Below are 22,265 nucleotides of genomic sequence, written 5' to 3' on the forward strand. Positions count from 1 at the left end.
GCCTCTGTCTCCCACAAGAGACAAAGGTCCCCCGCATAGCCTGAACAGACCGGAGGGGCAAGTGCTGTTAGCGGGGGAGCACTTATGAAGGCCGGCGGGTAATATCGTTCAGCGCACGCACGCTGAGACAAAGACAAAGATCCCCCGTACAGACTTTCAGACTTCAGAACAGAACGTTGGGGCGCTAGGTGCTGCTCGCGAGCACCGCCCATGAACGGGGTGGTATGGCCGGTACCAGATCTCAGGATCGGAGTCTCAAGATCTTGAGTCTAGAGACCCAGGACTCAAGAGCTTCCGAGTTGAGACCGGGCTTCAGTTAAGATTGCCTCACACCGTTTCTCGTTGACCCATCTGACCCCGTGACCTCTGCCGCCCCTCCCCCCCCCCCCCCCAGGAGAGGAAGCGCTGCTGGGCCAGCTGAGCTCCCAGAAGGCCGTGCTGCATGAGTCGCTGGGCGTCGCTCGGGGATTCCGCAGCCTGGAGGACGACGGGAACTACGCGGCAGCGCAGCGGAGCGTCAAGCAGGCACGCCGAGTCGCCCGCCCGCTCGCCCAGCGAGTCGCCCACCCGCCCGGCCACTCCTCAGCCACTTAACCCACTGAGTCACCCACTCACTCGACTACAGCAATCACGTTGGGGAGCGTCAAGCAGGCACGCCGAGTCGCCCGCCCGCTCGCCCAGCGAGTCGCCCGCCCGCTCGGCCACTCCTCAGCCACTTAACCCACTGAGTCACCCACTCACTCGATTACAGCAATCACGTTGGGGAGCGTCAAGCAGGCACGCCGAGTCGCCCGCCCGCTCGCCCAGCGAGTCGCCCGCCCGCTCGCCCAGCGAGTCGCCCACCCACTCAACCACCGAGTCGCCCACTCACCCAGCCACCGAGTCACCCACTCGCCCACCAAGTCGCCCACTCACCCAGCCACTGAGTCGCCCACTCACCCAGCCACCGATTCACCCACTCACCCAGCCACCGAGTCACCCACTCACCCACCGAGTCACTCGTCCCACTCACCCCCCGAGCTGACCGCTGAGCGACTGCTGCTTCGTCGACCCCCGAATCGCTCAACCACTCGGCGTCTCTGACAACGCCCGTTAGGAACTTATTGAGAGAGAGACAGCGAGAGAGAGACAGAGACAGCGAGAGAGAGACAGAGAGAGACAGCTAGAGAGAGACAGCAAGAGAGAGCGAGAGAGAGACAGCGAGAGAGAGAGAGACAGCGAGAGAGAGAGAGACAGCAAGAGAGAGACAGCAAGAGAGAGCGAGAGCGAGAGAGAGACAGCGAGCGAGAGAGAGACAGCGAGAGAGAGACAGCGAGAGAGAGAGACAGCGAGAGAGAGACAGCGAGAGAGAGACAGAGAGAGAGAGAGACAGAGAGAGAGAGAGAGACAGCGAGAGAGAGACAGCGAGAGAGAGACAGCGAGAGAGAGACAGAGAGAGAGAGACAGCGAGAGAGAGACAGCGAGAGAGAGAGAGACAGCGAGAGCGAGAGACAGAGAGAGAGAGACAGCGAGAGAGAGAGAGAGACAGCGAGAGAGAGAGAGACAGCGAGAGAGAGAGAGACAGCGAGAGAGAGACAGCGAGAGAGAGACAGCGAGAGAGAGACAGCGAGAGAGAGAGACAGAGAGATGGACACCCAGACAGACCCGGGGCTTGAACCCAGGTGGTCTGCGACGACAGAACACACCGACGCACACCGGGATGCTGGGCGCGCCCCTTGCTCTGCTCGCGTCAAAATGGTCGCTGCGTCGCGTGCTTTGGGATGCGCTTCCGCGGCCGTCTGGAACGCGCTCCTCCATCCGATATCAGGAAGCCACTGGGAGCTGCACACTTTTAAATCGTCTCGGTCGAAAACGCATTTCTTTAGAAACTGCGTTCTGTATTTTTTTTTTTTTCCCCCGCGACTCCGAATAGCGCGCGGTTGGCTACGTACGGTGCGACAGAAGTTCAACGTCAGAATCTGCATTTACACTGCAGGAGGAATCCGATGAGCTGTGAAGCTCTTTGTTCCACGGGTGTCCAGTAGGGGCACGGGGTAAGAGCGAGCGTTTACAACAACACGCAATGCAAAAACACGACGGTAGTGCAAAGTGCAGGGAAAAAAAAATCACCCAACACACAAACACAATCAACACTAAACCATCCCGATCCGACCAGGCAAAGCCCCACTGGTATTTGGGGAGGGGGGGGGGGGGTGGCTGGCTGTTTAACTTATTTTTCAGAAGCTACCTGGCCACAAGCGACAGCACGACAAAGCGGCTGTCATCACGCGGGCATTGACAGCGGACAAAATAACCTTCAGTAAATCTCGTTACGTGCCAAGCAGTAGTAGCGGCGGTGGCGGCGGCAGCGAGGGAGGAGGTGGCGATGGGGGCGGCCTCCCTGCGCCTTAACCCCCCCCCCCCCCCCGCGTCGCTCCCGCCCAGGTGCTGCACCAGCTGAGCCGGCTGGGCGTGGTGTGGCAGGGCGTGCTGCCCGTCAACGTCTACTGCAAGGCCTTGGGGACCCTCCTCAACACGGCCCTCACGGAGATCACCTCCGCCGTCGCCGCCCTGGAGGTGAGAGCGCGGGCGCCTGAGCCGCCCGGGGGTCACCCCTCTCTCCTCTCTCTCCTCTGTTCTCTCTCCTCTCTCCTCTCTCCTCTGTTTTCTCTCCTCTGTTCTCTCTCCTCTGTTCTCTCTCCTCTGTTCTCTCTCCTCTCTCCTCTGTTTTCTCTCCTCTGTTCTCTCTCCTCTGTTCTCTCTCCTCTCTCCTCTGTTCTCTCTCCTCTGTTCTCTCTCCTCTGTTCTCTCTCCTCTGTTCTCTCTCCTCTGTTCTCTCTCCTCTGTTCTCTCTCCTCTCTCCTCTGTTCTCTCTCCTCTGTTCTCTCTCCTCTGTTCTCTCTCCTCTGTTCTCTCTCCTCTGTTCTCTCTCCTCTGTTCTCTCTCCTCTGTTCTCTCTCCTCTGTTCTCTCTCCTCTGTTCTCTCTCCTCTGTTCTCTCTCCTCTGTTCTCTCTCCTCTGTTCTCTCTCCTCTGTTCTCTCTCCTCTCTCCTCTGTTCTCTCTCCTCTGTTCTCTCTCCTCTGTTCTCTCTCCTCTCTCCTCTGTTCTCTCTCCTCTGTTCTCTCTCCTCTGTTCTCTCTCCTCTCTCCTCTGTTCTCTCTCCTCTGTTCTCTCTCCTCTCTCCTCTGTTCTCTCTCCTCTGTTCTCTCTCCTCTGTTCTCTCTCCTCTGTTCTCTCTCCTCTGTTCTCTCTCCTCTCTCCTCTGTTCTCTCTCCTCTGTTCTCTCTCCTCTGTTCTCTCTCCTCTCTCCTCTGTTCTCTCTCCTCTGTTCTCTCTCCTCTCTCCTCTGTTCTCTCTCCTCTGTTCTCTCTCCTCTCTCCTCTGTTCTCTCTCCTCTGTTCTCTCTCCTCTGTTCTCTCTCCTCTGTTCTCTCTCCTCTGTTCTCTCTCCTCTGTTCTCTCTCCTCTGTTCTTTCTCCTCTGTTCTCTCTCCTCTGTTCTCTCTCCTCTCTCCTCTGTTCTCTCTCCTCTTTCCTCTCTCCTCTCTCCTTTTTTTACGATCAGAAGAAACAAGAAGATGCTCGGTGTAGTCGGCACTTTGCTCCGTTCATCATTTCGTTTTTTTTTTTTTTTTTTTAATGCTTTGCTTTATGTAACCCCCCCCCCCTTTTAAATGAAAGACCCAAAATATTTTTTTTCTTTATTTTTCCTTTCCCCTTCCCTCTCTCTCTACCCCCTCTCCGCCCCCCCTCTCTCTCTGCCCCCTCTCTTCCTACTCCATTTGGCTCTCTCTCGCTCTCTCTTTTTTCTTTATAACTATGACAAGTGCTGCATCTGCACACAGCCCTTCCCACAGTCAAACGGCCTCCGACGGGTAGCTCACGATCTGCATGCACAGAGCTCTCTACCGTCATCTGCCACCGAGCACACGGCCTCCTCCAGCGCCCACCGCTCCTTGAAGGCCGGCACGGCGTGGGTCAGCCGCGCACGGCGGAACTCCGGCCACACCCTGGCTCCGACCAGAGCGCGGAAGACGCCCAGGCTGCTGGCCGGACATTGCCCCTCCAGGGCCACCTTCCTCGCCCTGTACACGGCGAGCTTGGCGTAGCCGAAGAGCACGTTGACCGGCCCCTGAAGATGTTGGGGTCCGTCGCCCTTCGGGTATCCAAAGATGAGGACCGTCGGGGAGAAGTGGAGGCTGAACCTTAGGAGGATGTTTCTCAGGACCTTGAACAGCGAGTCCAGGCTCTTGCACTCCACGTATTGGTGCGCCATCGTCTCCGCTTTACCGCAGAACCGGCACTCCGGGGACGTGTCGGTGAAGCGCGCCAGGGAGACGTCGGTGGTGACGGTGCCGTGGGCGATGCTCCGGCTGAGGTCGCCGATGCGGTTGTACGTCGGTCTGCAGTAGAGTTGCCTCCAGCGAGGCCTCTCCGGAGAGACGCAGGGCTAGGGGCTCTCCTCCAGGCATGGTCCTTGTGGCTCCTCAGGGTGTCCTGTTGGTGGAACCGGACCACGTAGGAGTAGAGCACCTTCCTCTTTACATTTGCGAAGGCCGCCTCCGGCAGGTCTTCCAGCCGGCACAGGTTGTGATCCACCTTCGTTTGTCGGCATTGGCGATGCAGTGGCTCTTCTCTCCTCTCCCTCCTCTCTCTTCTCTCCTCTCTCTCTCCTCCCTCTCTCTCTCTTCTCTCCTCTCTCTCTCTCCTCCCTCTCTCTCTCTCTTCTCTCTCTCTCCTCCCTCTCTCTCTCTTCTCTCCTCTCTCTCTCTCTCCTCCCTCTCTCTCTTCTCTCCTCTCTCTCTCTCCTCCCTCTCTCTTCTCTCCTCTCTCTCTCTCTCCTCCCTCTCTCTCTCTCTCTGTGAGGGGGCTCATAATGGCCGTGTCGGTAGACGTTGAGCCGCCACAACTGAGAAGCTCCGGTTCGAGCCCTGGGTCTGGGTGTCTCTCACTCTCAGGGGGTCCCAGGGGACACTCAAGGCTTTTTAATGAGGTTGGATTAATACAGAAACGCTAAATCTATCTTCTCTTGTAAATATATATATTAAACACGAGTTTATGGGGTAACAAGGGGTCAGGTGTTGGGGGTTAGGGTGGGAGATTGAACGGAGCTGAACGTGCCTCGCCACCCCCCCCCCTTTCCCACCCCCCCCCCCTTCCCACCCCCCCTCCACCACGAACCCCCCCAGGACATCTCGGCGCTGGACGCCGACCGGCTTCACGCGCTGTGCTCGGAGGTCGCCACCTCCGCGCCCGCGGCCTTCCGCCCGTGGTCGGAGGGGGAGGAGGAGGAGGAAGGGGGGGAGGGGGACTTGGGTGCGGACGACGGCGACGAGGTGAGGGCGCGGGAGGAGGAGGAGCGGAGGCTGCGCCTGCGGCTGCCGCTGCACGTGGCCGCGTGGGGGAGATTCGCAGAGCTTCGGGGCCTCCTGCAGGGCACGCTCAGTGACATCGTCGATAGGTGAGCGGTGGCACTGTCGCTCGCTCGCTCGCTCGCTCAAGTCGGCGGTTAGGGGGTAAGTCGCTCGCTCGCTAGCTCAGTCGGTTGCGGGCTATGTCGGTCGGTCACTCGCTCGGTCAGTCGATTGTGGGGTAAGTCGATCGGTCACTCGCTCTCACGGTCAGTCAGTTACGGAGTAAGTCGGTCGGTCACTCGCTCGTTCACACAGTCAGTCAGTTACGGATTGAGTCGGTTGTGGGGTAAGGCGGTCGGTCACTCACGCCCTCTCAACGGTCAGTCGGTTACGGACTTGGTCGGTCGGTCACTCGCTCGATCGCTCATGTGATCGGTCCGTGATTGAGTCACTCACTCAATCAAGGACTCGGTCCACCAGTCTGTTGCTCAGTTACCGAGGTAGTGAGTCGCTTGATTGCTCACTCATGTGGCGATCCGTGCGAAGAGTTATTCCACCACCACCACCACTGCCACCGCACCTTCCCGGCAGATGCCTTAAATAGGTGCTCGCTAACACGCTGTGCCCTGTGTGTCTACGCGCGTGTCTGCAGGTGTGTTTGCGCACGTGTCTACATGTCTGTGTCTACGTGCGTGTCTCCACGTCTACGCGCGTGTCTCCGTGTCTACGCGCGTGTCTCCGTGCCTACGCGCGTGTCTCCGTGTCTACATGCCTGTCTCCGTGTCTACGCGCCTGTCTCCGCGTCTACACGCGTGTCTCCGTGTCTACACGCGTGTCTCCGTGTCTACATGTCTCCGTGTCTACACGCGTGTCTCCGTGCCTACGCGCCTGTCTCCGCGTCTACGCGCGTGTCTCCGTGTCTACACGCGTGTCTCCGTGTCTACATGTCTCCGTGTCTACACGCGTGTCTCCGTGTCTACACGCGTGTCTCCGTGTCTACACGCGTGTCTCCGTGCCTACGCGCGTGTCTCCGCGTCTACGCACGTGTCTCCGTGTCTACGCGCGTGTGTGGTGATGGCAACCCACCCCTTCGTGTGCCGTGCCGGCCTTCATAGGTCCTACTTGCCCCTACAGTCTGTTTGGCTATACTGGGGGATCTTTATCTTTTGTGTGCGTGCGTGCGTGTGTGTGCGTGTATGTGTACGTGTGCGTGTGTGTGTACGTGTGTGTGTGTACGTGTGCGTGTGTGTGCGTGTGTGTACGTGTGTGTATGTGTGTGTGTACGTGTGTGTGTGTACGTGTGTGTACGTGTGTGTGTGTGTGTACGTGTGTACGTGTGTGTGTGTGCGTGCGTGCATGTGTGTGTACGTGTGTATGTGTGTATATGTGTGTGTGTACGTGTGTGTGTGCGTGTATGTGTGTGTATGTGTGTGTGTGTACGCGTGTGTGTGTGCGTCTGTCAGGTGGGCTGACGGCAAGGGCCCGCTGGCCCAGGAGTTCTCCCCCAGTGAGGTGAAGTCGCTCGTCCGGGCGCTCTTCCAGAACACCGACCGGCGCGCAGCTGCCCTCAACAAGATCAAATAGTGGGGGGCAGGGCACACCACACGTGGGGGGGGCAGGGGGTCAGGACACACCACACATGGGGGGGTGCACCACACCACACGTGGGGGGGGGGCAGGGGGGTGCACCACACCACACATGGGGGGGTGGGGGGTGCACCACACATGGGGGGGGGGGGCAGGGGGGTGCACCACACCACACATGGGGGGGGGGCACCACACCACACATGGGGGGGGTGCACCACACATGGGTGGGGGGGCAAGGGGGTGCACCACACCACACAGGGGGGTTTGCCACAGCAGACTTTTTGGGCAAGTGCTGTTAGCAGACACACACTGACAGTGATTGACACACAGACACTTACACAGATAGACACAGACACTTGCACAGATAGACACTTACACAGATAGACACACTTACACGGATAGACACATGCCTACAAACCCCACAAAGACAAAATTCCCCCGAACAGATGTTTAGGACTTCTGGGGCAAGTGCTGTTGTAGAGTAGCACCTAGGAAGGTCGGCACGGCACGCGAGGGGGTGGGTGGGTGGCCATTACTTAGCCCGGACGTACACGTACACACACGCACAACAACACAACATTCGCCACTAAGTGGCGGTGACATCACCACGGCGCTTGTGCCAGGCTAGCTGCACCTTAAGGCCCACGTGAAGTGTCGAACACCGGCTGGCAGGAGGTCACGGGACAGACCCCCAGGTGCCATGGGTTGGCTGACTGAGATGACTGAGATGACTGGCTGATGCACCACCTGTGCCCCCTACTGTGCCAAACTGCTCTGCTTTAGCCACCCGGCGCTCCGCTCGTTGTTCTGAGCGTCGCTCCTCCGCCCTCCGTTGTTGTTGGAGGGCGACTGCCTCCAACTGCCCAGTAGCGTCCTTCACGAGCCTCCTCCACAGAGGCCGATCTTGACACCGCTGGTACCAGTCATCGGCAAGTCCACTCAGCTCCACGTCCTCCTGTACCACGTCACTCCATCTCTTCTATAGCCCGTGCCGCGCCCGTTTAGCCCCCTCGATCCGGCCGAACAATGCGGTGGCTGGGCATGTGGGCTACATGACCCAGCCAATGCAGCCTTGCCTGCCGGTTGAGCTCACCGATGCGACCTTGCCGAGATCTTTCAAAGATTTGTGAGCTCATCACAATCCAGCCTGGTTAAACCCAGGATCGTAGGCAGGCTAGCCTAAATGTTTCTAAACCGGCGAAGATGTTCCATTAGGGGGGGTCCACGTTTCGCAAGCGTAGAGAAGGGAGGGAATGACCGTGGCCGAGAAGACCTGAAGCTTAGTGCGGAGCGACAGACCAAGTAGCTTCCACACAGCGTTACGCAACCGATGAAAAGATATTGCCGCTCGACTGATTCGGAGTGAGACCTCTGCTGTTAAACTGTACACACACACACACGTGCACGCACACACGTAGACACACACCGATCCACGCTCGAGACAATCCGCCATCGCGTCACGTCACCCTCGGCCAGTCTCTGTCCACCGCTGGATGGCTGCATCCCTAACGCCAATTGTACATCAACTCGCCCACTCCACCCCCTCTCCCCACCCAAAGTGCACTTGTTTTTTCCTAATCGCGTGACGAAGTCGCGCGCGTGTCGCACTGCCGCTCACATCCCACCCCGAGTCTTGTGTTTGTACTGCAGGAGGAATCCGACGAGCTCTAAAGCTCTTTGCCACGCACGGCCAGTAGCGGCCGGGCCTTGCCCTTGTGCAGGGCATTGTGGGAGAGGTGGAGTCCGTAACTCCCACGGTGCTTCGTAGCTTTGATCGCCGCCTCCACCGGGCAAGGTCAACGCCAAGCTGAAGGCGCAGCCCTGGCAAATGCTTGCTGACACCCCTGCTGGGGGAAGAGCGCGGGCGACCCCTCTCTCTCCGACCCGCTCTTCCACCGCTAACTCAAGTGGCGGGCGTGACCCACGCTTTGCCCCCACAGCGCGCACGCGACTCACCCCGCCGATTGTGCCTCGCCGCGGTGAGCCCATTTACACAGCTGCTGGGCGGTGGTGGTTGTGGTGGTCACGGTGGTGAGCGGTGGTTTTGGTGGTAACGGTGGCGGTAGTAGAGGTGGTGGTGAAGGTGGTAACAGTGACAGTGATGGTGGTAACGGTGGCAGTGGTAGAGATGGTGGTGACGGTGGCGGTAGTAGAGGTGGTGGTGACGGTGGTAGAGGTGGTGGTGACGGTGGTAACGGTGACAGTGATGGTGGTAACGGTGGCAGTGATGGCGGTGGTAGAGATGGTGGTGACGGTGGTAACGGTGGCAGTGGTGGTGGTGGCGACGGCGTTCGTGGTTTTGGTGGTAACCGTAGAGGTGGCGGTGATGGATCCAAGAAATCCGCCCCTCCCCCCGGCATCGTTTCAACTGCTACGGCACCGCGAGATGGATGGGAGTCCAACCGGCACCCTGTGAGCTATGTGGCGTTGGATGCCACGACCGCTGCTGCCCCGTCACCAACCACTGCGGTTGGCAGCGTTGTCACGAAGGACGCGTTTGTTATTTTGCCGTTGCCTCCCCCCCCGTTTTTGGCCGCTATCGTAAATGTTGCGTTGATTTTCCCACGAGGACGCGGAAGAGTAAAACGTTACGCACGTGTCGTCCCTCTCCGTCTCTTCTGTGCCTGCGTGTTGCAGAGCGTTTCTGTTGCCATCCTTTGCGGCCGTGATTTGGGGGGGCGGCTGATGAGCGGGAGGGGCAGAGCACAGCGAGGGGGGGGGGTACGCTGAGGCGTTGGAGTATCATTCCGCGGACTGTATCGTGCCGCGCGGCTGGGGAAAGTAGTTCAGCGGCCCGGGTTGTAACGGTGCACGTTCAGCGCTCCGTTGTAGTGGAATCTGAAAAAAGAGCTTCTTAGCTCATCGGATTCCTCCAGGATAAGCCACTGGCGCTTATGGCACTTTTAACTCGTCTGGGTTGAAAACGAATTTCTTCACGACTGCTTCTTATGTTGAGTTTGTTGTCCTACCCCCGATTAGCGTGGTTGGCTACGTATGGTGCGAAAGAAGATAAACGTAGGCATGGACGCGCGCAGAGACCCATAGACTCACATAGAGACACATAGACTCGAATAGAGACCCATAGACTAACACAGAGACCCATAGACTCACACAGAGACCCATAGACTCACATAGAAACCCATAGACTCACAGAATCACATAGACTCGCGTGGAGACCCATAGACTCACGCAGAGACCCATAGACTCGCGTGGAGACCCATAGACTCGCGTGGAGACCCATAGACTCACAGAGACCCATAGACTCGCGTGGAGACCCATAGACTCGCGTGGAGACCCATAGACTCGCGTGGAGACCCATAGACTCACGCAGAGACCCATAGACTCACAGAGACCCATAGACTCACATAGAGACCCACAGACTCGCGCAGAGACCCATAGACTCACGCAGAGACCCATAGACTCACGCAGAGACCCATAGACTAACGTAGAGACCCGTAGACTCACACAGAGACCCATAGACTCGCGTGGAGCCCCATAGACTCACGCAGAGACCCATAGACTCACACAGAGAACCATAGACTCACGTAGAGACCCGTAGACTCACACAGAGACCCATAGACTCACACAGAGACCCATAGACTCACATAGAGACCCATAGACTCGCGTGGAGACCCACAGACTCGCATAGAGACCCATAGACGCGCGCGGAGACCCATAGACTCACATAGAGACCCATAGACTCGCGTGGAGACCCATAGACTCACGCAGAGACCCATAGACTCACACAGACCCATAGACTCACATAGAGACCCATAGACTCACGCAGAGACCCATAGACTCACACAGACCCATAGACGCTCACAGAGACCCATAGACTCACACAGAGACCCATAGACTCACACAGACCCATAGACTCACGCAGTGACCCATAGACTCACGCAGAGACCCATAGACTCACACAGACCCATAGACTCTCACAGAGACCCATAGACTCACACAGAGACCCATAGACTCACACAGACCCATAGACTCACGCAGTGACCCATAGACTCACGCAGAGACCCATAGACTCACACAGACCCATAGACTCTCACAGAGACCCATAGACTCACACAGAGACCCATAGACTCACACAGACCCATAGACTCACGCAGAGACCCATAGACTCACGCAGAGAGCCCAATAGACTCACACAAAGACCCATAGACTCACGCAGAGAGCCGTAGACTCTCACAGAGACCCATAGACACGCAGAGAGCCATAGATTCGCAGAGACCAATAGACTCAGGCAGACACCCATTTATTTAGAACAGCTTGTTGTGTGTTAGTTGTCCTTCCCCCGCACCTCCGATTAGCGCGGATGGCCGCGTACGGTGTGAAAGAAGTCCGACGGTAAAGATGCTGACAACGGGCAGCAGCCGACGTCATAGCCGTGCCGCGTCATAGCGTGAACACCGCGTCAGAGCGTGAACACCGCGTCATAACGTGAACATCGCGTCAGAGCGTGAACACCGCGTCATAACGTGAACACCGCGCCATAGCGTGAACACCGCGTCAACACCACGTCATAGCGTGAACACCGCGTCAGAGCGTGAACACCGCGCCATAGCGTGAACACCGCGTCACCAACACGTCATAGCGTGAACACCGCGTCAGAGCGTGAACACCGCGTGAACACCGCGTCATAGCGTGAACACCGCGTCATAGCGTGAACACCGCGTCAACACCACGTCATAACGTGAACACCGCGCGTTGAGCCTCTCCGTACAATCGTAGATGTGAGCGATTCTCGCAGTGACACTCGCGAGGCGAACTCGCATAGGGGCATCTGGATTCTGGGATGTCGTCCGTAGCAGCGTGGATCGCCACCTGGGTTCTTTCGGTGAAGTCACGTAGGTGGAAAAAAATAAGAATACATTTTTATTTATTTCTATTTTTTTTTATATTTTTTTTCACCTACGTGACTTTACCGAAAGAACCAGAGAGTATGGATACTTGCAGTCACGAAAACCTCAAATCCAGAACTGGAAACTTTGTATTTTAAATCTTTACCAGATAAGGCCCCACCGAGGTATGTGCAGGCTCTTATTCAGAAGCGACCCAGTGATAAGAGACAAAGTTACTCTAAACAAAACGCGTGACGTCGATTCTGAATGTGGAGGGGGAACCCGGAGAAAAATCCACGCGACCACGGGGAGAGAGAGACACCGCAAACTCCAAATATACAGCAGCAGCAGGCGTAAGGATCAGGATGGAACCCACGACTTCCTGTATACCAGGCGAGGTAGTTAACATCTCCTAGCCACCGTGATGATGATGAGAGTGAGAGAGAGACACGCAAACTCCAAATATACAGCAGCAGGCATCAGGGTCGGGATGGAACCCACGACCTCCTGTATACCAGGCGAGGTAGTTAACATCTAGCCACCGTGATGATGATGAGAGAGAGAGAGACACGCAAACTCCAAATATACAGCAGCAGGCATCAGGGTCGGGATGGAACCCACGACTTCCTGTACTTTAGGCGAGGTAGTTAACATTTCATAGCCACCGTGATGATGATGAGAGACACCGCAAACTCCAAATATACAGCAGCAGGCATCAAGGTCGACCCCACGACCTCTTGCAGACCAGGCGAGGGAGTTAACATCTCCTAGCCACCGTGATGATGATGAGAGACACGCAAACTCCAAATATACAGCAGCAGGCGTCAGGGTCGGGATGGAACCCACGACCTCCTGCACACCGGGCGAGGTGGTTAACATCTCGCCTGAGTAACCACGCTACCCACAATGCAAATGTGCGAGTAGCATTTTTATTAATCAAAACGTTTGTCATGTTAATGAGAGTGTTATTATTTAGAGTTAAGCGATTTCGCGTGCTAAATTTAAGTCTGTATGGTACTGGAGCACCCACTCACTGTCTAAACTGCTCGTGTGTTTATTTATTACAATATTGAGGTCAGCAAATAAGTTCACAATGTAATTTTCCATTCTTTGCCCCTAACGCCCCCTCTGTGTGCTATAAATAAGGTCCATTGCCCGAAACGTCGACCTCTATTGGAGGTCACCCCCCCCCCCCACCGTCTCCACGCACCGGGCCCCCTGAAAATCTCGCGAGATTTCCCCCCACCCCCAACTCTCGCGCGATCTCGCCGCTCGTCGTCATGGCGACCGCGGTCATGGCGGCGTTCTTGGCTAGGCCAAGGCTCCTGGCGGCTGCGCGGAGTCTCGGAGGAGGTAAGGGAGCGGTTACCAACAACAACATCATCAACAACATTGTCAACAACATCAACAACATTGTCAACAACAACATCGTCAACGACGATATTATCGTCGGCAGCGGTGGAGAGCCCGGCAAGCGCGCGGGCCTAACGCTGAAGCCTCGACGCCTAGGCCTCGACGCGGCCTTGCCCTCTAATAAATAAATTCCTGCTCAATGTTGTTGTTCAATGTTGTTGTTGTTGCTCGTTATTGTTGCTAAATATTATTAATCAATTTTGTTATTGTGTCACGCTTCTCGTACGTATTCGTTGTGGTTTTTTTTAATGAAGGCTTGTTTAGTGAATCTTAAATCGCTTTAACGCGCCCGAAATAACTTTTGAGATGCTTGCGCCACCTTATATGGGAATGTACTCGGTAGGCGACGTTTCGGACAACAAGCCTCCCTTCTCCGTTGTTAGGGTTTGTGTGCGTGTGTGGTCAAGGTACTTTTGCCCGTATCGCCTTGCCACGAAGAAGGGCCGTATCGCCTTGCCACGAAGAAGGGCCGTTGCCTGAAACGTCGCCGATTATCAAACACACGCGTTTTTTATAGTGACCGTGCTGTTCATTAATGACGACCGCCTTCACTCTGTGCTGTTGTTTGCGGCTTTGCACCGCTGCCAGTCCAATCGTTAGGCAGCCCCGGGAACTTGTGCGCTTTTATTTAAATCGTCGTCTGCATTGTAAACTTAATTTCTGTAGAGCTGCTTGTTGTTGTTGTTGTGTTTAGTTTGTAGTCCTCCTCCCGCACCTACGATCTGCGCGGTTGGCTACGTACGGTTGCGAAATAAGTTCAACACGCACTACATTATACACTACACGACTATACACTACACTATTACAGACTACACTATACACTACATTATACACTACACAACTATACACTACGCTACTACAGACTACACTATACACTACATTATGCACTACGCTATACACGACATTATACACTACACAACTATACACCACACTACTATAGACTACACTACACTACTATACATTACACTATACACGACATTATACACTACACTATACACGACATTATACACTACACTATACACTACATTATACACTACACAACTATACACTATGCTACTACGGACTACACTATACACTACATTATGCACTACGCTATAAACGACATTATACACTACACAACTATACACCACTACTATAGACTACACTACTATACACTACACTATACACGACATTATACACTACACTATACACGACATTATACACTACACTATACACGACATTATACACTACACTATACACTACATTATACACTACACAACTATACACTATGCTACTACGGACTACACTATACACTACATTATGCACTACGCTATACACTACACAACTATACACCACTACTATAGACTACACTACTATACACGACATTATACACTACACTATACACTACATTATACACTACACAACTATACACTACACTACTATACACCACTGCTATACACTCCAATGCATACTATACAATACACTACATACTACACTATACACTGCACTATACGACACACACAACACTACTATACACTACACTACATTGAAAACTCATTTCTTTAGAACTGCTTCCCGTGTTTAGTTTTGTCCTTTTCCCGCACCTCCGATCATCGTGGTTGGCTACGTACGGTGCGAAAGAAGTTCACCGTACGTGCCGGGCATACATTTGCTTTGTTACAAACGAGATCGCGTTTTGTACCGAAACGTTACGTGGCCTAGAGGTTTACGTCCAAAGGGGAGACGGAGCGATTATGAAATCCACTCCGAGTGTCGTTATTGTAGCACTGTAGTAGTTTGTATTCGCGTTATTGTTGTGGTTTGTTAGAGTTGCTGGTGGTATTCAATTATGCAGACGGCGAGACCCGACTTTGCAAGTGAGGATATTTGTGGAAATTCCACGTTCCTATGGCGGGGACCGGTATCGCGTGTTGTCGAGTCAAAAACTATTAGACTGATACGTCATCGGAATGTGAAATGGTTGTTAACTCAGACCGCCGACCCCCAGCTCATCCACAACCACACCCACCTGGGACCTCTCCACCCCCCCGCATCACCCCCCCCAAAGAAAACAAAGATCCCCCGTATAGCCTGTAACAGACTGCTGGGGCAAGTGCACATGAGGGGGCGGGTGGCCAGCACCACCCCCTACGCCGCCTTTGTCTCCCCAGTGGCGATGTTTACTACACACCACACCAGCTATTAATTCGAGTGCAGGGACCTAGGGGAGACCCAGGACCGGTTCAGATAATCGTCACTGATTTTGGCCGTGAGCTGGAATCGAACTCTGGTGGGCCAGGTCTGTTCGCGCAGCTTAGCGCTAACCGCTGCACCACCGCTCCCCACTCCACCCGCACCCGACCACCAGGGCCATTCTGCAAGTCGTTGGTGTCGTACATCATTGGAACGGGAAAGGGTTATCGGCCCAAACCCCGACCGCCAGCTCATCCACAACCACCCCGGGGACCTGACCCCTTTGCCGTGTTGACCACCACCCACCACCACCCCACCCACCACCCCACCCACCACCACCCACCAGGGTCACGCTGGAAGTCGTCGGTGTCGTATCTGTCGCGAGCGGACTCGCCTCGCCTCGCCTACTCGCTCAGCGCGGGCAAATCCCCCGGCGTGGTCTTCCTGCCGGGGTTCGCGTCCAGCATGGACGGGGCCAAGGGCACCGCCCTGCACGACTACTGCCACTCCGTGGGGCACGCGTACACCCGGTGAGGATGAGCGGGAGACGCGGGGGACGGGGGTGGGGTGGGTGGGCTGGGTGAGTGGGTGGGTGAGGAGAAAGGGAGAGCGGGAGAGAGACGCTGGGTGAGGGAGGCGTGGGGTGAGGTGATGGAGGGCGAGGAGGGAGACGTGGGGGTGAGGGATGAGGAGAAAGGGAGAGACGCTGGGTGAGGGAGGCGTGGGGTGAGGTGATGGAGGGCGAGGAGGGAGACGTGGGGGTCAGGGACATAGAGGAAGACGCTGGGTGAGGGAGGCGTGGGGTGAGGTGATGCAGGTTGAGGAGGAAGATGTGGGGGTGAGGGGCGAGGAGAGAGGGAGAGACGCTGGGTGAGGTGAGGTGATGCAGGGAGAGGAGGAAGACGTGGGGTGAGGTGATGGAGGGCGAGGAGGGAGACGTGAGGTGAGGTGAGGTGATGCAGGTTGAGGAGGAAGACGCGGGGGTGAGGGACGAGGAGAGAGGCAGAGACGCTGGGTGAGGGAGACGTGGGGTGAGGGAGACATGGGGTGAGGTGACTGCAAGGCGAGGAGGGAGACGTGGGGATTGATGAGAGAGGAAGTCGAGCGGGTGAGGGGGAGGCTTCGGTTGAGAAGGCGCTGGGTGAGCGGAGAGGGAGCGACTCGTGGCGAAGGGGGGAGACAAGCGGGGTAAGGACAAAGACGCTGGGTGAGACACGAGCGAGGTGAGGAAGGAGGAGACACGCCGGCGACGGGGCGAGGGAGACACGGGTGTCCTTGCTGGGTAGCCGTGGTGATGAAGGGTGACCGTGGTAACGTTGTCGCCGTGGTTACCAGGTTTGACTACACGGGTTGCGGAGCGTCGGAGGGGGACAGCTCCCACTGGGGGATGGGGCAGTGGAAGAGCGACGTCCTCACCGTGCTCGACCAGCTCACCACGGGGCCACAGGTTGTTTGCTCACCCATCCGCTCGCTCGCTCGCCCGGCCGCTCGCCCATCCCACCGCTCGCTCACCCCACCACTCGCTCACCCCACCACTCGCTCACCCCACCACTCGCTCACCCCACCACTCGCTCGCCCACTCGTCCACGGACTCACAAACAAACCCACACACTCAGCCAGACACTCGCACAGATGCTCACCAAGGCACTCGCCCACATACTCACCCAACACGATGATGGTGTTGATGGTGCTGATGATGATGATGGTGCTGATGTTGATGATGTAGGTGATGGTGATAATGATGGTGCTGATGATGGTGCTGATGATGGTGATGATGATGATGGTGCTGATGATGCTGATGATGCTGATGATTGGTGTCTCAGATCCTGGTGGGCTCCAGTCTGGGCGCGTGGCTCATGGTGCTGGCGGCCGTGGCACGCCCCGAGCGCGTGGTCGGCCTGGTCGGTGTGGCCAGCGCCCCGGACTTCCTCCAGCGGGTCTACAGCTCGCTCACTGACGAGGTGAGGGCTCGCCGTCTCGCTACTCGCCGGCTCGCCACTCGCTCACCATCTCACCACTCGCTCACCATCTCACCACTCCCTCACCATCTCGCCACTCGCTCACCATCTCACCACTCGCTCACCATCTCACCACTCACCATCTCACCACTCGCTCACCATCTCACCACTCGCTCACCATCTCGCCACTCGCTCACCATCTCACCACTCGCTCACCATCTCACCACTCGCTCACCATCTCGCCACTCACTCACCATCTCACCACTCGCTCACCATCTCACTACTCACCATCTCACCACTCGCTCACCATCTCACCACTCGCTCACCATCTCACCACTCGCTCACCATCTCACCACTCCCTCACCATCTCACCACTCGCTCACCATCTCACCACTCGCTCACCATCTCACCACTCGCTCACCATCTCACCACTCACCATCTCACCACTCGCTCACCATCTCACCACTCACCATCTCACCACTCGCTCACCATCTCACCACTCCCTCACCATCTCACTACTCGCTGACCATCTCACCACTCGCTCACCATCTCACCACTCGCTCACCATCTCACCATCTCACCATCTCACTACTCACCATCTCACCACTCGCTCACCATCTCACCACTCACCATCTCACCACTCACCATCTCACCACTCGCTCACCATCTCACCATCTCACCACTCGCTCACCATCTCACCACTCGCTCACCACTCGCTCACCATCTCACCACTCGCTCACCATCTCACCACTCCCTCACCCCCTCTCCTCGCCCCCTATCCACCCCCCCTCCCCCCCCCGCCGCCCTACAGGAGCGTGCCGAGGCCCAGCGTACCGGAGAATTTCGCATCCCCCACTCCCCACCCTCCTCGCCCGCCCCCTCGCCCACCTCGTCGCCGTCCAAAACCCACGTCACGATCCCTGTCGCCGCGGTGGTGGAGGCCGCCAGGCACAGCCTTCTGGTAGCGCCGGCCCCGGCCGCCCCGGCCCCGGCCCCGGCCGCCTCGACGGCCGACCCGGCCGCCCCGCCGCCCCCGCTGCCCCCGCCGCCCCCGCTGCCCCCGCTGCCCCCGCTGCCCCCGCTGCCCCCGTTGCCCGTGCGCTGCCCCGTGCGGCTGCTGCACGGCCTCGCCGACGAGGTGGCGCCCTGGCAGCTGGCGCTGCGCCTCGCGGAGCGGCTGGCCTCCGCCGAGGTGGACGTGGCGCTGAGGAAGGGCGCCGGGCACCGCTTCAGCGAGCCGGCCGACCTGCGCCTCCTGGCCAGCACGCTCGACGACCTGGTGGACAGGCTGACGACACACACGTAGCGGGGCTGGTGGGGCTGGTGGGGGTGGTGGGGGTGGTGGGGGTGGTGGGGCTGGTGGGGCTGGTGGGGGTGGTGGGGCTGGTGGGGGTGGTGGGGGTGGTGGGGGTGGTGGGGCTGGTGGGGGTGGTGGGGGTGGTGGGGGTGGTGGGGCTGGTGGGGCTGGTGGGGCTGGTGGGGCTGGTGGGGCTGGTGGGGGTGGTGGGGGTGGTGGGGGTGGTGGGGCTGGTGGGGGTGGTGGGGGTGGTGGGGGTGGTGGGGCTGGTGGGGCTGGTGGGGCTGGTGGGGGTGGTGGGGCTGGTGGGGGTGGTGGGGGTGGTGGGGGTGGTGGGGCTGGTGGGGGTGGTGGGGCTGGTGGGGGTGCGTGCACCTAGCCTGGCGCGGAGTTCCACCGGCATCGTCACCGCCGCCGCCGCCATCGTCGTCGCCGTCATCACCACCGCCATCGTCGTTACCAACACCATCGTCGTTACCAACACCAATCATTACCAACACCAATCATTACCATCATCATTACCACCACCACCATCATTACCATCACCACCATTACCATCATCATTACCAACACCACCATCATTACCATCACCACCATTACCATCATCATTACCACCACCATCATTACCATCACCATTACCACCACCAACACCATCACTCCCACCATTACCAATCACTGTCATCATCACCATCATCGTCACCACCACCATCATCATTACCAACACCACCATTACCATCATCATTACCACCACCATCATTACCATCATCATTACCACCACCAACACCATCACTCCCACCATTACCAATCACTGTCATCATCACCATCATCGTCACCACCACCATCATCATTACCAACACCACCATTACCATCATCATTACCACCACCACCATCATTACCATCATCATTACCACCACCAACACCATCACTCCCACCATTACCAATCACTGTCATCATCACCATCATCGTCACCACCACCACCATCATTACCATCACCACCATTACCATCATCATTACCACCACCATCATTACCATCATCATTACCACCACCAACACCATCACTCCCACCATCACCAATCACTGTCATCATCACCATCATCGTCACCACCACCATCTTCATTACCAACACCACCATTACCATCATCATTACCACCACCACCACCATTACCATCATCATTACCACCACCAACACCATCACTCCCACCATCACCAATCACTGTCATCATCACCATCATCGTCACCACCACCATCATCATTACTTCCATCACCAATACCATCACCACCATCATACGTCAGTCACATCCTTCCCTGGCTTACACTACGTGGCGGTGATGGTGGTGATGGTCGTGATGGTGTTGATGTAGCAGAGTTACTGCCAAATTCGTTAGATTTTTACAAGGAACTTGAGCCAAAATGTGAACACTATTTGATGAAAGATTAGCGTGTGTGTGTAGTGTGTGCCTTGTATAGCATGTGTGCGTGTGTGGCTGAACACGTGTGTGTGTTGTGTCTGTGTGTAGTGTGTGTGTAGTGTGTGTCTTGTATAGCATGTGTGTATGGCCGAACACGTGTGTGTGTGTGTTGTGTCTGTGTGTAGTGTGTGTGTTGTGTGTAGTGTGTGTCTTGTATAGCATGTGTGTGTGTGGCTGAACACGTGTGTGTTGTGTATGTGTTGTGTGTGTAGTGTGTGTCTTGTATAGCATGTGTGTGTATGTGACTGAACACGTACGTGTGTATTGTGTGTGTAGTGTGTGTCTTGTATAGCATGTGTGTGTGTGTGACTGAACACGTGTGTATAGTGTGTGACTGAACACGTGTGTGTGTGTGACTGAACACGTGTGTGTTGTGTGTGTGACTGAACACGTGTGTGGTGTGTGTGTGTTGTGTGTGTCTTGTGTAGCATGTGTGTGTGTGTGACTGAACACGTATGTATGTGTTGTGTGTGTCGTTTGTGTCTTGTATAGCATGTGTGTGTGTGTGACTGAACACGTGTGTGGTGTGTGTGTGTTGTGTGTGTCTTGTGTAGCATGTGTGTGTGTGTGTGACTGAACACGTATGTGTGTGGTGTGTGTGTGTGTGACTGAACACGTGTGTAGTGTGTAACTGAACACGTGTGTGTTGTGTGTGTGTGACTGAACACGTGTGTGTTGTGTGTGTGTGTGACTGAACACGTGTGTGTGTGTGTGACTGAACACGTGTGTGTAGTGTGTAACTGAACACGTGTGTGTTGTGTGTGTGTGACTGAACACGTGTGTGTTGTGTGTGTGTGTGACTGAACACGTGTGTTGTGTGTGTGACTGAACACGTGTGTGTTGTGTGTGTGTGTTGTGTGTGTGTGACTGAACACGTGTGTTGTGTGTGTGTAGTGTGTGACTGAACACGTGTGTGTGGTGTGTGTGTGTGACTGAACACGTGTGTGTTGTGTGTGTGTGACTGAACACGTGTGTGTTGTGTGTGTGTGTGACTGAACACGTGTGTGTTGTGTGTGTGACTGAACACGTGTGTGTAGTGTGTAACTGAACACGTGTGTGTTGTGTGTGTGTGACTGAACACGTGTGTGTTGTGTGTGTGTGTGACTGAACACGTGTGTGTTGTGTGTGTGTGACTGAACACGTGTGTTGTGTGTGTGACTGAACACGTGTGTTGTGTGTGTGTGACTGAACACGTGTGTGTTGTGTGTGTGTGTGACTGAACACGTGTGTTGTGTGTGTGACTGAACACGTGTGTGTGTGTGACTGAACACGTGTGTGTTGTGTGTGTGTGACTGAACACGTGTGTGTTGTGTGTGTGGTGTTTGTGTGTGTGTGTTACTGAACACGTGTGTGTTGTGTGTGTGTGACTGAACGCGTGTGTGTTGTGTGTGTGGTGTGTGTGTGTGACTGAACACGTGTGTGTAGTGTGTGACTGAACACGTGTGTGTTGTGTGTGTGTGACTGAACACGTGTGTGTTGTGTGTGTGTGACTGAACACGTGTGTGTGTGTGACTGAACACGTGTGTGTGTGTGACTGAACACGTGTGTGTGTGTTGTGTGTGGTGTTTGTGTGTTGTGTGTGTGTTGTGTGTGTGTTGGTGTGTGTGTGTGTTGTGTGTGTGTTGGTGTGTGTGTGTGTTGTGTGTGTGTTGTGTGTGTTTGTGGTGTGTGTGTTGTGTGTGTGTTGTGTGTGTTTGTGGTGTGTGTGTGTGTTGGTGTGTGTGTGTGTTGTGTGTGTGTTGTGTGTGTTTGTGGTGTGTGTGTGTGTTGGTGTGTGTGTGTGTTGTGTGTGTGTTGTGTGTGTTTGTGGTGTGTGTGTGTGTTGGTGTGTGTGTGTGTGTTGTGTGTGTGTTGTGTGTGTGTGGTGTTTGTGTTTTTGTAGCGGTGGCGTCGCGGTTAGCGCACTCCGCTACTCAGCCCGGCGACCCGAGTTCGATTCCCGCTCACAGCCAATTACAGTGGCAGGTATCTGAACCGGTCCTGGGTCTCCCCTAGGTCGACTCGGCCTCAAATGAGTACTCGGTGCGATGTGTATAGATCGCCATTAGAGAGACAAAGGGGGCCGGGCGTGGTGCTGGCCACCCAACCCCCTCGTGTGCCGTGCCGGCCTTCATAGGTGCTGCTACTCGCTAACGGCACTTGCCCCTACAGTCTTAAAGCTATACGGGGGGGTCTTTGTCATTGTGGGGGT

General features: G+C 56.0%; 2 protein-coding genes across 2 annotated transcripts in view; both read left to right on the forward strand.

Moving 5' to 3' along the window:
- ZW10 (zw10 kinetochore protein) overlaps nt 1–6,960 on the forward strand; it is a 33,790-nt gene extending 26,830 nt beyond the window's left edge. Inside the window, exons 13-16 of the mRNA XM_076053688.1 lie at nt 395–525; nt 2,425–2,556; nt 5,168–5,439; nt 6,796–6,960. Of these exons, the coding sequence (XP_075909803.1) occupies nt 395–525; nt 2,425–2,556; nt 5,168–5,439; nt 6,796–6,916 (656 nt within the window). The 3' untranslated portion in view covers nt 6,917–6,960. The remainder of the gene's footprint in view (nt 1–394; nt 526–2,424; nt 2,557–5,167; nt 5,440–6,795) is intronic.
- Nucleotides 6,961–12,986: 6,026 nt separating this feature from the next.
- Nucleotides 12,987–18,641, forward strand: ABHD10 (abhydrolase domain containing 10, depalmitoylase). The gene is made up of 5 exons (XM_032977250.2): nt 12,987–13,118; nt 15,697–15,880; nt 16,686–16,797; nt 17,174–17,311; nt 18,120–18,641. The coding sequence occupies exons 1-5, from the start codon at nt 13,046–13,048 to the stop codon at nt 18,612–18,614; spliced, it is 1,002 nt and encodes a 333-aa protein (XP_032833141.2). The 5' UTR covers nt 12,987–13,045; the 3' UTR covers nt 18,615–18,641.
- The last annotated feature ends 3,624 nt before the right edge of the window (nt 18,642–22,265 follow it).

The sequence above is a fragment of the Petromyzon marinus genome, chromosome 62, assembly GCF_048934315.1.
Source record: "Petromyzon marinus isolate PM22_M1 ecotype Great Lakes invasive population chromosome 62, UKy_Petmar_22M1.pri1.0, whole genome shotgun sequence".
Classification (NCBI taxonomy): Eukaryota; Metazoa; Chordata; class Hyperoartia; order Petromyzontiformes; family Petromyzontidae; genus Petromyzon; species Petromyzon marinus.